Below are 15,870 nucleotides of genomic sequence, written 5' to 3' on the forward strand. Positions count from 1 at the left end.
AAATAGGTTCTATTATTATTGCTGTTTCACAAATTAAGAAAATGAGGTTTGGAGTGGTTTCGATACAACAGAGTAATAAGACAACAGCACCAACGGGCTTGCAATCTAGCTAGGAATCTAAGACCAACTGGGGTAAGAAAATCATTGAAAAGTACTGTATTAGGATGGTGCAAAAATAATTGTGGTTTTTGCCATTACTTTTTTTTTTTTTTTTTTTAGACGGAGTCTCACTCTGTCACCAGGCTAGAGTACAGTAGTGTGATCTCGGCTCACTGCAACCTCCAACTTTCTGGTTCAAGTGATTCTCCTGCCTCAGCGTCCCGAGTGACTGAGATTACAGGCACATGCCACCATAACCAGCTAATTTTTGTATTTTTAGTAGAGACAAGGTTTCACTGTGTTAGCCAGGATGGTCTTGATCTCCTGACCTCGTAATCTGCCCGCCTCGGCCTCCCAAAGTGCTGGGATTACAGACGTGAGCCACTGCACCCGGCCTGCCGTTACTTTCAATGAGAACTGCAATTACTTTTGCACCAGCCTAATATATAACTAGGCCCTACACTGTGTGCAGTATACAGAGTGGAGAGTAGGGCCTTTCTCTATAGTCAAGGAAATTCAATCACCTGGAAGAGTCTTTCCTTGGTTGCTTCATAGGCATCCCAGGTTTGGCATGTATAAATTCCAGCATCCAGCCTCAACCCCTAGACTTGGTTTTTCTCCTGTACTTTATATTTTGGGGGATATATTAGGCTGAAAAATGCCCCCTCTCTAAAGGTGTTCACGTCCATTCCCCACACTACATGAATATGTCACTTTGCATGGCAAAGGAGATTTCTCAGATGTGATTAAGATAAGAATCCTCTTATGGGCTGAATTGTGTCCACACCAAAATTCATATGCTGAAGCCCTAACCCCCAGTACCTCTGAATATGTATAGGGCCTTTAAGGTGGTTAAACTAAAATGAGGTACTTAGGATATGCCCTAATCCAATAACTAGGGTCCTTATAAGAAGAGAAAATTGTGATTCGGGCACATTGCAGGAAGACCATGTGAAAACACAGGGAGAAGACGGCACCACTAAGGAGGCCTCAGAAGAAATCAATCCTGCTGACACCTTGATCTCAGACTTCCAGCCTCCAGAACTGTAAACAAAATAAATAAATAAACTTCTGTTGTTTAAGCCGCTGAGTGTGTTATGGCAGCCCTAGCAAATTAATATAGATTATCAGGGGGCCAGTGTCATCATGACGGTCTTAGAGAAGGCAGGGAGGTCAGAGTGAGAGAAGGGCATGTGAGATGGAGCAGAGGTCAGTGAGGTGAGAAGATGCTGCGTTGCTGGTTTGGAAAATAGAGGAAGGGGTCATGAGCTAAAGAATGCACATGGCCCCTAGAAACCAGAGAAAATAGGTGAGGGATTCCCTCCCAGGGTCCCCAGAAGGAACGCAGCCTGCCCGCTCCTTGGTTTCAGCCCACTGAGACCAATTTTAGACATCTCACCTCCAGAACTGTAAGAGAATTCATGTGTATTCTGTTAACTAGCAGGTTTGTGGCCACTTGTTACAGCAGAAACAGGAAATAAATGCAGGGGATGGCATCGCTGTCTCCCTCTGCCCCCAAGCCCTTCCATTGCACTCTAGTACCTGCCTCTTCTCATCCGCCTTTCTTAATTTGCATCTTCCTCTAATTTCGTCTGGATTCCTGCAATAGTCTCCAAGTTTATTTTCCACCTTCTGATCCCTTTCACCCACCAAAGTATTCTGCTCCCCTCTGCCAAAGTGACTTTTCTAACAAACCAGTCTGACTAGATCACTATCCCTCTTAAATACTTCAACTGCCTCTAATCAGCTATGAGATGAATGCAAAGGTCTGGTCATGACATAGGAAGCCCCTTATGGCCTCTCCTCTGCTTCCCTCTCCAGCCTGGTCTCCATGTTCTCTGTCTTGTCAATCTTGGCTAAACGTTCCCTTTCTCTCCTGAGCTACATGCCTCCCGCTTCTCTCCAGCCTGGACTCTATGCCCCATGCGTTCTGGCCTGTGCTACATAACCCCGTCTCTCTATTCTGGTATGCTCCCTGCTTTTCAGTCACTTGCAGGTTTTTGATAACACTGTGCCTGCCCTCCCCTCCTCTTCTTCCCTATACAATTCCTACTTATGCCCCAAAACTTACCTCAGATGCCATCTGCCCCAGAAAGCTCTCACAGAGGGTCCTCCACTCTTACCAATTGGTTTAGTCACCCATCCTCTGTGCTCTCATGACACGTGTTGTTTACCTCTAGCTATGTTAGAGACAGTTCCCTCAAGGTAACTAGGTCTTTACTTGCCTGAATCCTCCAGTAGACTGTGTCCATCCAAGCTAAGATCCTTCCTTTCATGTTTCCCCAGTGGCCAGCACAGTGCCTGATACTGAAGACATTGTTTGTTGAATGAAAGTTTTAGGGAGAAAAAGGTAGAACTTCATTTACTCATTCGCACAACAAATATTTATTGGGCACTCACTATCAGTAAAACACTGTGGGATGTACAAATATGGATAAGACTTAGAGTCTGCAGTTAGAATTTTGTGGTCAGTGTTGAGACATTATCTAAATGACCAGCAGGTGGTAGTACCCAACTAGACCACAAGCAATCAAGTTCAGGGACTGAGAGGAGGAATGCATGGGTCAAAAATACGGAAGGGTAAGTAGAGGTTTCCTAGGACCCGGTCATGGAAGTATACAAGAGACTGGCTAGCCAGAAGGAGAAGAGTTTCACTAATATGATATAGGGTCTTCGCTAAACTTCGAATGGCTTGATGGTAACATGAGTGTACCTTGTGCAAGAAAGTACACAAGTGTCTCACCCTTTAGAATTTCCAAAAGTGCAGGTTTCCATGGTATATAGAGCATGAGAGAAGGGGCCACAGACATTACCAAGAGTCAAGAGAAAACACAACAAATTGTATGAAATGAGTCACGTTGGCTGAGGAAGGATTTTTGTCACTAGGCATTCATTCCTTAATAATTTTAGGTAATCTAGATCCAGACAGAAGCTGCTTGCTGCCATGACTAGTATAGCATAGATGTTTCTTTTCAAGGCCAACTTTTGCTCAGGAAAAATGAGAAACGGTTCTCTTCTTTGACCCTATCTGATAAAGTAGAAACCAACGCAGATTTGTACAAATGAAAATAAGGCTGATTCAGAGCACTTTGTCCCATAAATAACAAAAATGGATTAAGGCTGACTGGTCTCTAGGCAACCTGTGTAAGTACAGTCACATAACCCTGATTTTAGTATATAAAATAGATGATCAAGAGATTCACTTAAAATTATTCATGGCTGGCTCTTCACTGTTTTAATAGATTTTAAAAGCTGCTTCCTTGCCAATCATCCTATTGTAAACCTTTGCTGCTGAAGATTGTGGGCCAAGCTTTTCGTTCTGCCAAGATTCAAAAGCTTGTTATTGGATCTCTCAAAGTAGGTTTAGTTTAAAGAGTCTGACATCTACAAAAAATTGTGAATACATGATTAAAAGATTGTCTTTTCAACTGTGTATAAACATATCCATAAATGTAAATAAATGATATCATGATAAATTAATGTATAGTACAAATTAAAAATCTCCTAAAAACCAAACCAAAAGTGTATATAAATGCGAATGATAAATATATACCAGAAAAAATAATAGCCACATGATTAGAGATATCATCCATAGAGCATGGACTAGCAGAATGAATTTGATATACCTCAAATTACATAGAAAATTAATTTAGAATACAATATAACAAAGACAATTCAAGGTTTTTATTCTTAATGTCTTTAATAAAGTCACAAACCATGAAATAATGTTTAGCTGAAAAAATATAAAGATGTTTTATTTTTATATAAATAGTTAAAAATGCAGCAAAAGAATGTATAGTGGCCCTTGAATCTTTTTTTTTTTTTTTTTTTTGAGACGGTGTCTCAAACAGGCTGGAGTGCAGTGGCGCAATCTTGGCTCACCACAACTTCCACCTCCCAGGTTCAAGCGATTCCCCTGCCTCCGCTTCGCGACTAGCTGGGACTACAGGCGTGCACCACTACGCTCAGCTAATTTTTGTATTTTTAGTAGAGAAGGGGTTTCACTATGTTGGCCAGGCTGATCTCGAACTCCTGACCTCGTGATCCACCCGCCTCGGCCTCCCAAAGTGCTGGGATTACAGGTGTGAGCCACAGCACCTAGCTAGCCCTTTAATCTTTTTAACATGACCTAGCAGTTCAAAAATTAGCTTTTAAATGAGATTTTTAAGGTGGGCATGGCCTCCTGATGATCGGGCTGAGGACTGTCCTCCAGAGTCAGTCTCCTAAATTCCTGTCTTCATTCCACCACCTCCAAGCTGTGTGTGGTACTTAACCTCCCTGTGCCTCTGTGCTCAATTGCACTTTCCACAAAAGTGTCATTTCAAAGGGTTGTGGTGATGATTAAATGAGATAACCCAGTAAAGTTTTGGCACAGTGCCCAGCACCTAGCGAGTACTTAGTAAATACCAGTTATTTTTATTGATGTGACTATGATCCACCTACTTTTATTTTTCATGCTCATTGAGACTGGATTTTATAATCTACTAAAGAAACTTGTTCTAATGTTGGCATGAGTGTCAGAAGGTATGAGTTCTGGCCCAGGCTCCACTGCTTTCCAGATGTATGACCTTGGACAAATCAGCAATTTAATCAACTCTAAAATGGAAATAATAATTTGTGCACAGCTCAGATGAGAATACATTGTTTTGTTTTGCTTTGCTACTTTGATATAAAGCATTGTCCAAATGTAAAAGTCTGATGGTGGTGGTGATGATGATGGCTTGGGATTTAGGGTACCACTAAGTGTAAAAGAACACAGTATTCAGGCCTGACTAGACCACATTACAAGTTATTACAAGTTACCACCTCCAGCTGTCACACCACCGCCCTCAGCTTCATGATGACATTCCTCTCAATAACCAAAGAGAGAGAGAGGCGGGCACAAAGGAGACAGAAATTAATATCAGTCCTGATTAGGCTTTCTTGATCTACTATTGTTATTAATTATCGCTATTATTATTTTATCATTCTTGATCTAAAGGGTCTTTACAAATCTTTTTTAAGAGAAAAATTCAAGTTAAATACCCAGCTACAGTCCAGCTCTCATGGCAAACAGGACCATGTTTTTTCCTATAAAGATAGCAAACTACTTATTCAGATATACTCACTTTACAAAACAGGGCATGGGATTATATAAACAAACAGATCCTATTTACATTTAAGTTATAGAGAAAAAGACTAGAAGAAAATACTTAAATTATTGTCTCTCTGCATTTTGTAAATTTCTACACTACATATATATGTAAATTTTAACCAAAAAAGTGAGTTAAGTATTCTAAAATAGATGCTTTTCTTAGTAAGCTAAGTGACAAGACAGAGCTATGACAGTGAGCCCATTTTCAAAGGATTATGAAAGAATATTTATTTTCAAAATTGCAGAGGTTGAAAAAAATCACCCAGTCCTGGGACAATGAGACTGAATTATTAGGTGGGGCTTCTTTGTGACTTTATGTTCCCATGTTTAGCTGTTTTCAGAAATTTGGTCCAAAGATCATTGATCTGCTCTAGTTTTACAAAGCTCATTTTAGTTAAGATTTTCTAATAAAAGAATTATGTCTCTTGCTAAGTCAGGCCTTGGTAAGCTTGGGATAAAATATGTCATAAATATTTCATAGCTGCACTGGTGCAGTTACGTGCAATGCAGGGTTTTCAAAATTCAAGTGCATTATCATCAAGATCTGTTGCTGCTTTATAGGTAAACCTAATGGGTTCAATTAAAAACATGCTGACAATTAATACAGAAGTACTGTTTTATTATGCATCTACTGAACTTTATTTTTAGAATCACTTTTACCAAGGTTCTATCAAGTACTTTTTTAAAATTCTAAATCTGTCTCCCCTGGCTTTCCCAGAACGGATTCACAGTGGAGAGGTGAAAGCATTACACAGCAAAAAAATCAGCAAGCTATATTAAAGCCGAAAGCTAAATTTTTCCCCACCACACATGAAATTTCCAGATATAGAATTTTAAAACTGATTAATTTAACATTTGGAATAAAATAAAGATTAAATGTTTTAAGTTTTGTAAATACTTCAATTAACTTCATAATAACAGTAACTGACAAATAGAAGGCAATATTCAAAGAACAAAATATTTGGCAAGGGAAACAAACACCATTTCAGTGGCTTAATGACAGAAAAGAACACTGTGGTCCAGATGGATTTGTTTTGATTAAAGACAATAGGGACATACATGTACATCCCAATTTCCCTGACAAGAAACAGTCTTTCTCCCCGACGATATTTTTATTTTTCTTTCAACTTCTGACAACAACAAAAACAAAAGTCAACGCTGCCTTTAAAGTTTGACATCCCGAGGATCAAGTAGAAATATGTAATATAGCTTCCTTTTTCTTATGTTCCTGCTTCAGCAGACTAAGTCCCTAGCTTCCTACATCAACAACCCCTTAAATAACTAGCAGAGGACAGGTTATAAATAATTATTATGAGTTCTAGAACCAGATCCCAGGCAAACGGATTAGGTTCAAGACACAATAGGTTGAAAGAAAGTACAGATCATCTCATCTTGGATGGATTCAGCCTACCAATTTGACAGTGACGTCGTCCATCTGGAGTATCTTGCTTGCTATCCGGTTCCTACGTCCCATCCTCCTTGCATTTTTTATATCCAAAAATACTATTTAAAAGAAGAAATGTAAGGAAATAGGGAAAGATGGAAGAAAATGCCCAACTCCTTATATTTTTATCTTTATGACCCAATAAATATATCACCTTTGCAAATGGTATTTTCCCAGTATTAGATGACACCCTACAAAACCTGACAGTGGCTATCTCTTAGCTGCAAAGTTAACATTTGCACTTTCCCTACTGAAGGAACATATAGATTGGAGCATGCCTTGTATTTCTCTATAAAGTGATTCAAAACAGACTGTAGCTTATGAAACAACAATTCAGAGATAATTTCATTTAAAATGTCTTACATCTAAATCCTATGAGTAACTTTTCTATTTAGAATAAATTACAAAAGTATTGTAGTCAAACTTAATTCCATGAATACAGTGTGGTTAATCCGGGTGAGTTGCCGTGATTGTTTTCTCTCTTTTTAATATTTCGAGAAGATTTCATAGCCTTAGTATTGTTAGGGTTTTAAAAAATGCAAAAGCATTTCTTTCTGTGAAAAATATTAAGGTGGTAAATGTTCTTCAAAACTATGAGACAAAAAGGGAAAAACATCTTTTATAGCCTTTTTAAAAAAGTTTTCATATAAATTTACTGATGGGTATAACCTTCAAATCACCTTTAGGAAGAGTAGTTAAAGTGGAAGAGTTTAATACAAAAGAAAACATTTTGCTAAATGTGAAACTGGATCCACCATTTTTTAAACCATGGGAACTGTTTTTTCTTAATAAAGCAACTGTTTTAATTCTTTGCATTATCCTGTAGTGCCCAGATTGAAAAATATATCATGTGACATTGAAGTTACAATTTTAAGTTATAGGCACTAAATGTAGCCTGAGTAACTGACTTGTTTGTATGCAACATTTTCCTCCTTCTGTAACCAGCTGGAAGCCGAACAATTTTTGAGCTACTTTAGATACAAGGCAAAACTGGGTAATTGTGAAGTTAGACATGTGTTTCCTTGTAAATGTCTCTCTGCAGAGTCATCTCCTTTTCAAAGCCCTAAAGAAAACTAACAGCCTAAGCCTGCCAGTTAACCATGTACTCTCATTACAGAGTTTGCAGTGAATGTGCACCATGAAATTGCCAAAGATTTTTATATATTTCAATAAAAGCAGAAAGTAATAAGCAACAAAGGCAAAATTACTGCATAATTAGCATTTGGCCTTATCTAGATGGTATCCTGCTGAGTCCAGCCTGACATCCGCAATACTTTACAGAAGGCAGGGAATTTTCTTTCTCTTTGCCTTTATTTATCTACATAAAACCAGAAAATACTGTTTTTACAGTATTCACGAGCCAGTCCCCTCTTTCCATCATCTGTCTCTCTCAACAACTCAAGACATGGATGGGCTCTTCTTACCTAAGGTCTCTCAGCAAACTAGAACATCCTTCTCCTACATGGCCTGCGATGCTGCAGTTTCATATTAATAAACCAAAAGTAACTCCCAAAATTAGCACCTCCTATTTAAAACATTATTTCTATTTTAATACAAATGGGCCAAGGGAGCTGATAAAAATAAAAAATAAAACCTCTAGAAACCCACCCCTTTCCTGATTACTTACTGATGAATATGATCCTGTCTTTTAATAAAACAGGGACTTGAGGAAACATGCTGTGAAAAGAAGCTATTTCGGTCTGGAGTCCCTACTTTTTATAAGCAGTAGTTTCTTCTCACCCATAGCAAGCATTGCACATTCAGTCACTTGTACCTGTGACCCCAGCGCTGTTGTTAGTTCTGCAATCTCTTCTTCACTTTATCTTGTAGTATTCTGAACTTTTTTAACCTGAATTACCCCCAAAGCACTACCCAAAATAAAGAGACATTTTAACAGTTAGGAGTACACCAGACAGCAAGAAGTCTGTGTAAAGTTCTTATGTGCATAAACATGTTTAATGATATAGAAAATCTATTCCAAATCAATCATTAAAATCTAAGGGGAAAAACATATTACATTTTAAATGGAGGGAAAACATCTGATTTTATTCAAGGTTGTGGTGAATCTGTTCGGCAACTTTTAAATCAATTTAAAGTTAATTCAGATGCCTTTTCAATCATTGCAGTTACACATAGGGAATACTGAATCGAAATATGACAAGGCAATTGTTTGTGTCCAAACTTATCAAAAACTGTATTTCCCTGGACTTTTCATCCCAACAGATTTCAAATTCTCATTTCCAAGGAGTATCTGACCTTCACATTTCAGGCCCTGTATCTCTTCATTTCCTATACCATCATATGTTAGAAAACTCGAACTGGGCTACAAGTATATATTTCTGTTAACTGACTTTAATGAATTTTGGTTGTTTTCAAAATCTGCAATCTGTTCATTGTGCCGGCCCTGCATTGCAGGAAAGTCTTAGCCTGTGATTCCAGTTTCGCTCCTGCAAAGAGAGTCACTACAGGCAGGTTTCAATTGTATTTACTCGGAGAGAAGAGGGGAAAGGGAACCCCCTGCCCCCTGCCAACCTGACAGGCCAGTCTGGGTGACAAGCCCCCCGGGGTGGCTACACCTCCCGCTCGCCGACCTGGGCGCTGTCCTTGGTGCTGCCGGCGCCATAGCGAGCACAAGCGCCTTACCTTCTGCCCCTGCGGAAGCTGCGGACGTCCCCCAAACGTTAAAAACGCCATATCCCACTTTTTATACAAATAACTACCCCGGCCTGTTCTCTTTGTGCCCTTCCCGAAGCCTTCAGGCAGACCGTTCCTCAAAGTCTTTTTTTTGTTTTGTTTTGTCTTCTAGACCCAGCTCCTCGGCGCTCATCTCCAGCTGCTTTAAGACAAGGAGTGGGGGAAGGGGAGGGAGGCAAGAAAAGATGAGGGTGGGGGAGGGGAAAAGAGGGACTGCAAGGGGAGGGGAGGGAGGAGACGGGGAGAAGGAAAGATTGGAAGAAAAGGGTCCCCGAGGAAGGGGCTGAGAGAAGGGCAGGGTGAACTGGACTAAAGGCCAGAGTAGGAGGGAGAAGAGGGGCCAAAAAGGAGGGGGATGAGATTAAGCACAGAAGATGGGTAAAGAAAAAAGTATCGGGGAAAGGGCAAAATAAGAGAAAGCCTTGAGGATAAGAGGGTAGAAGGCTAAAGAACAAGGGGACCACGGGGTCGGGGAAGCGCTGCCCGAACGGCGGGACAGTGACAAAGAAAGGGTGCTGGCGATATTCGCACCAATGGTGCGAAACGCAATCGGGAGGTGAGAAATGGAAAGAAGGCGAATGACCGGCTACAAGTAGCCTGGGACTTTTGAAAGGGGACCTGGGGGAGGGGCTGGGCCCAGGGCAGAAAAGTCCGGGTTCCCATGCGGCCTGGGCCCACGTGGAGCGGGCGCTGAATCACCGTTCAGCCGCCCCCTCCCCTCCTCCCCGACCGGTGCCCGCAGTCCCCGCCTCCTCGGCCGCCGCCTCCACGGGGCGGGGCCCTGGCCCGGGACCAGCGCCGCGGCTATAAATGGGCTGCGGCGAGGCCGGCAGAACGCTGTGACAGCCACACGCCCCAAGGCCTCCAAGATGAGCTACACGTTGGACTCGCTGGGCAACCCGTCCGCCTACCGGCGGGTAACTGAGACCCGCTCGAGCTTCAGCCGCGTCAGCGGCTCCCCGTCCAGCGGCTTCCGCTCGCAGTCGTGGTCCCGCGGCTCGCCCAGCACCGTGTCCTCCTCCTACAAGCGCAGCATGCTCGCCCCGCGCCTCGCCTACAGCTCGGCCATGCTCAGCTCCGCCGAGAGCAGCCTTGACTTCAGCCAGTCCTCGTCCCTGCTCAACGGCGGCTCCGGACCCGGCGGCGACTACAAGCTGTCGCGCTCCAACGAGAAGGAGCAGCTGCAGGGGCTGAACGACCGCTTCGCCGGCTACATAGAGAAGGTGCACTACCTGGAGCAGCAGAATAAGGAGATTGAGGCAGAGATCCAGGCGCTGCGGCAGAAGCAGGCCTCGCACGCCCAGCTGGGCGACGCGTACGACCAGGAGATCCGCGAGCTGCGCGCCACCCTGGAGATGGTGAACCACGAGAAGGCTCAGGTGCAGCTGGACTCGGACCACCTGGAGGAAGACATCCACCGGCTCAAGGAGCGCTTCGAGGAGGAGGCGCGGTTGCGCGACGACACTGAGGCGGCCATCCGCGCGCTGCGCAAAGACATCGAGGAGGCGTCGCTGGTCAAGGTGGAGCTGGACAAGAAGGTGCAGTCGCTGCAGGATGAGGTGGCCTTCCTGCGGAGCAACCACGAGGAGGAGGTGGCCGACCTTCTGGCCCAGATCCAGGCATCGCACATCACGGTGGAGCGCAAAGACTACCTGAAGACAGACATCTCGACGGCGCTGAAGGAAATCCGCTCCCAGCTCGAAAGCCACTCCGACCAGAATATGCACCAGGCCGAAGAGTGGTTCAAATGCCGCTACGCCAAGCTCACCGAGGCGGCCGAGCAGAACAAGGAGGCCATCCGCTCCGCCAAGGAAGAGATCGCCGAGTACCGGCGCCAGCTGCAGTCCAAGAGCATCGAGCTAGAGTCGGTGCGCGGCACCAAGGAGTCCCTGGAGCGGCAGCTCAGCGACATCGAGGAGCGCCACAACCACGACCTCAGCAGCTACCAGGTAGGAACCGCGGCTGCGCGGCCAGCCTGCACCAGCGCCAGCGCCGCGCGCCCCCGATACTTGGGCGCGTGCCCAGGCGCCCTCTCCGTCGCGCTCCCTGGTGGCCGCTCGCTAGAGCGCGCGCGCCACAGACCTAGGGTGGTTGCAGATCAGCGTCCTCGCCCCTCTCATCCTCCAGACTCCGCCCCCACCCACCTGCCCCAGCTGCTAAGGGTCTTGACCTTTTTCAAAACGTGCATCTTTTCCAGTTCTAATTTTGCACGCTTGCACGTTTAAAGCAGGAGGGATGAATTCGGTAGTGGATAAATCAGCAACTTTAGGATAGCTTATGCAGAAACGCGTGTATTCTCTACTTTTCCGGCAGTGATCGGAAGAGCTCTCAAAATTGGCTTCAGCCCAGAGGGCTCAGATGGGAATGGCCAGGTCAGCCATGGAGTTTCCCCATGTATGTTTGTGTCCTGTTGAGACGTGTTCTAAGTCCACTGGTCTCCGTGCGTGATGTGCCCAGGAAGTGTCCTATTGTCTTACTGATCTTGTATGTTCGTTTGAGAATCCCTTAGATTTAAAAGAAAAAGGCGGTGGGGGAGGGAGACTGGGAGTCGGGTGTCAGCGAGGTTTGCAGAAATGGAGGGAGACGGGAGGAGGCGAGGGGGAAGGGGTAGCAAGTAGTTTGCGAAGGAAGTTGCTGTTTGCAAGGATGAGTCTAGGAAGACTCTCTGTGTCTGTTTCAGGACACCATCCAGCAGCTGGAAAATGAGCTTCGGGGCACAAAGTGGGAAATGGCTCGTCATTTGCGCGAATACCAGGACCTCCTCAACGTCAAGATGGCTCTGGATATAGAAATCGCTGCGTACAGGTACGGTGCTTACTATGTGCTTGGCCGGAACACTAACCGCAGTGCAGAGGCTGTTCGGACAGAGCTTCCGCCACTTAAGTTAAAGCAGGCAGGGTGCAGGCATCAGCTCAGCACCTGGTTTTCTTGCTTACTTAAAAAGAAATTATTCTAAAGAATTGCAAGTGTAGTTTTATCTCTTTTTATGCAGTTTTAAAAGAATGAATGCTAGCAGAAACAAAAGGTTTTTGAATTACACGAAGGAGGTGCAGATTAATCTCAATGCATACGCTTAAACTTTTTATGGAAAAATGTTTTCAAATGCTGGAAGCATGAACACAGTTTTGGTTTCTAATATTTCATCTAGTGGTTTCAGCATTTCAAATGTATAATGTCAAGGACAAACACCAGGACATTCTATTTCTCCGTTTGTCTGTTAGATAGCTTACTATTGCCATCATCTGGCTGAGAATAGATATAGAATGATAGAATATAGATATAGTTATTTTATATATGTAGATAATTTATATGTATTATATTTTATGCTAGACTGTAGTATAAATTATATCTATATATCATGTATGATATTAATCTAGATCTATAGATACATATATGTGCATATGCATATAAATCTAGATATATAGACACAAATATGTATGACCTTTTTATAGATAGTGAGATAGGTTATAGGTCTATTAATTGATGTGACCTTGCTGTTGACTAAGCACAAAGGACAAAATCGTTGATTAAAATTTTCCTACTACCAATAAGGTAGTTATAGTACAACGAGAATAAATTGCATTTACAGAGCTATCTCTCTTTTCAGGAAAGCTGAATAGCTACATTAAATAGACACTTTATGATAAAAATTATCAACCAATTTATAACTCAATACATCCATATTAACACCTGGCTAAGTTCTGAAATATCCTTAACAGTAAGATTTTTATGAAAGTTATATTTGCTTTAAAAATAGTACATATCCTAAAAATCTAAATGTTTAAGAAAGTGACTACTCTCAGAAAGGCTGTTTGGCTTTGGAGTTTGGGGTTTTTTTTTTTCTGGATTTTTGTTTTTTGTTTTTGTTTTTGTTTTTTGCTATTTGGCCACTAACAAGTTTTTCAGCATATTCATGTTGTACGTAACGGATCTCTACTGCAGGGCCAAGACTTAGTAGCTGGGTGTGGTTAGTGGACTATTGGTCAAGGTTAGTCATTGTAGGGAGCAACTGTCTGGCAGTGCAGGAGAATCTTTCTCTGTCACTGAGTGTAATGTAATATGCCAGTAAGTGATAGCAGGTATGATACTGAATTGATAGAATATTTTACTTATGTAATTCTATTTATTTAAAGGTAGCTGCCACAATACCCAGAATGTAATGAAGTTCAGAAGGCCCAGTGAAATTTTTACTGTGTCTTATGTTCTTTGATTTTCTCCTTAGAAAACTCCTGGAGGGTGAAGAGACCAGATTTAGCACATTTGCAGGAAGCATCACTGGGCCACTGTATACACATCGACAGCCCTCAGTCACAATATCCAGTAAGATTCAGAAAACCAAGGTGGAAGCTCCCAAGCTTAAGGTCCAACACAAATTTGTCGAGGAGATCATAGAGGAAACCAAAGTGGAGGATGAGAAGTCAGAAATGGAAGAGGCCCTGACAGCCATTACAGAGGAACTGGCCGTTTCCATGAAGGAAGAGAAGGAAGAAGCAGCAGAAGAAAAGGAAGAGGAACCCGAAGCTGAAGAAGAAGTAGCTGCCAAAAAGTCTCCAGTGAAAGCAACTGCACCTGAAGTTAAAGAAGAGGAAGAAGGGGAAAAGGAGGAAGAAGAAAGCCAGGAAGAAGAGGAGGAAGAAGATGAGGGAGCTAAGTCAGACCAAGCCGAAGAAGGAGGATCCGAGAAGGAAGGCTCTAGTGAAAAAGAGGAAGGTGAGCAGGAAGAAGGAGAAACAGAGGCTGAAGCTGAAGGAGAGGAAGTCGAAGCTAAAGAGGAAAAGAAAGTGGAGGAAAAGAGTGAGGAAGTGGCCACCAAGGAGTTGCTGGCGGCAGATGCCAAGGTAGAAAAGCCAGAAAAAGCCAAGTCTCCTGTGCCAAAATCACCAGTGGAAGAGAAAGGCAAATCTCCTGTGCCGAAATCACCAGTGGAAGAGAAAGGCAAGTCTCCCGTGCCGAAATCACCAGTGGAAGAGAAAGGCAAGTCTCCTGTGCCAAAATCACCAGTGGAAGAGAAAGCCAAGTCTCCTGTGCCAAAATCACCAGTGGAAGAGGCAAAGTCAAAAGCAGAAGTGGGGAAAGGTGAACAGAAGAAGGAAGAAGAAAAGGAAGTCAAGGAAGCTCCCAAGGAAGAGAAGGTAGAGAAAAAGGAAGAGAAAACAAAGGATGTGCCAGAGAAGAAGAAAGCTGAGTCCCCGGTAAAGGAGGAAGCTGTGGCGGAGGTGGTCACCATCACCAAATCGGTAAAGGTGCACTTGGAGAAAGAGACCAAAGAAGAGGGGAAGCCACTGCAGCAGGAGAAAGAGAAGGAGAAAGCGGGAGGAGAGGGAGGAAGTGAGGAGGAAGGGGGTGATAAAGGTGCCAAGGGATCCAGGAAGGAAGACATAGCTGTCAATGGGGAGGTAGAAGGAAAAGAGGAGGTAGAGCAGGAGACCAAGGAAAAAGGCAGTGGGAGGGAAGAGGAGAAAGGTGTTGTCACCAATGGCCTAGACTTGAGCCCGGCAGATGAAAAGAAGGGGGGTGATAAAAGTGAGGAGAAAGTGGTGGTGACCAAAACGGTAGAAAAAATCACCAGTGAGGGGGGAGATGGTGCTACCAAATATATCACTAAATCTGTAACCGTCACTCAAAAGGTTGAAGAGCATGAAGAGACCTTTGAGGAGAAACTAGTGTCTACTAAAAAGGTAGAAAAAGTCACTTCACACGCCATAGTAAAGGAAGTCACCCAGAGTGACTAAGATTTGAGTCCATTGCAAAAGGTTAAGCCATATGACAATTTCAAAATGCATGTGATTGGCAGCTTCAAAACAGAACGGGTTCTTCCATGGGGGCTCCAGACATTGTATTTTACTTTGTGCAATATGAGGGGACTGCATGCAAGCTCAGGGTGCTCCCTCCTCAGTCTTTGCGGGATTCAAATGCATGATATTGTATGTACCTGGGAAATTTGCCAATTTCCTAAGCTGTTGGAAGGGGGTCACTTAAGGGGGGATGTCTTGAGATGTATTATGCAAAGTACCAACTGAGCCAAAAACAATAAATGAAACACAGAACTCAGCCTTAAGAAAGCTATATATGAATAATTATGTTTACCTCACTGGTGCATTTAAAATGGACTTTTGTTCATGGGAGAACCTCGTTGACATGCACAGTTTGCAATCTTATGTTGATCGATGTTAAATGTCACAGCAGTACTTGCTCAATAAAGGTCATATTGGAAACATAGTCCATTACTGAGTCTTATGTCATTTCTCTTTTTTTAATTTTTATTTGTTTATTTTTATTTAGAGATGCAGTCTTGCTATGTGGCCTCAGGCAGTCCTCCCACCTCAGCCACCCAAAGTGCTGGGATTATAGGCATGAGCCACCACACCCAGCCTGTTATGCCATTTCAAAGTGAAATCTCCACTACCTGAAGCTTTCTTGCCCTGAAATAGATTATTGGGGGGAATCATAAGTAAACTGCACTTCTTATTGCTATTTCCCTGAGAGCGATTACTTGGAA

The 15,870-nt window shown here is 43.1% G+C and overlaps 1 protein-coding gene across 2 annotated transcripts; it reads left to right on the plus strand.

Moving 5' to 3' along the window:
• The first annotated feature begins 9,984 nt into the window (after positions 1–9,984).
• On the plus strand, positions 9,985–15,590 carry NEFM (neurofilament medium chain). Of its 2 annotated transcripts, none has more exons than XM_032143626.2 (3): positions 9,985–11,320; positions 12,052–12,176; positions 13,594–15,590. In XM_032143626.2, exons 1-3 carry the CDS (start codon positions 10,241–10,243, stop codon positions 15,101–15,103), a joined length of 2,715 nt encoding a protein of 904 aa, XP_031999517.1. In that variant the 5' UTR covers positions 9,985–10,240; the 3' UTR covers positions 15,104–15,590. The 2 variants fall into 2 exon arrangements, with proteins under 2 accessions (XP_031999517.1, XP_031999518.1); XM_032143627.2 differs by lacking the exon at positions 9,985–11,320 and adding an exon at positions 11,512–11,743 and having other exon boundaries at positions 13,594–15,584.
• The last annotated feature ends 280 nt before the right edge of the window (positions 15,591–15,870 follow it).

Source organism: Hylobates moloch, unplaced genomic scaffold (genome assembly GCF_009828535.3).
Source record: "Hylobates moloch isolate HMO894 unplaced genomic scaffold, HMol_V3 SCAFFOLD_22, whole genome shotgun sequence".
NCBI lineage: Eukaryota > Metazoa > Chordata > Mammalia > Primates > Hylobatidae > Hylobates > Hylobates moloch.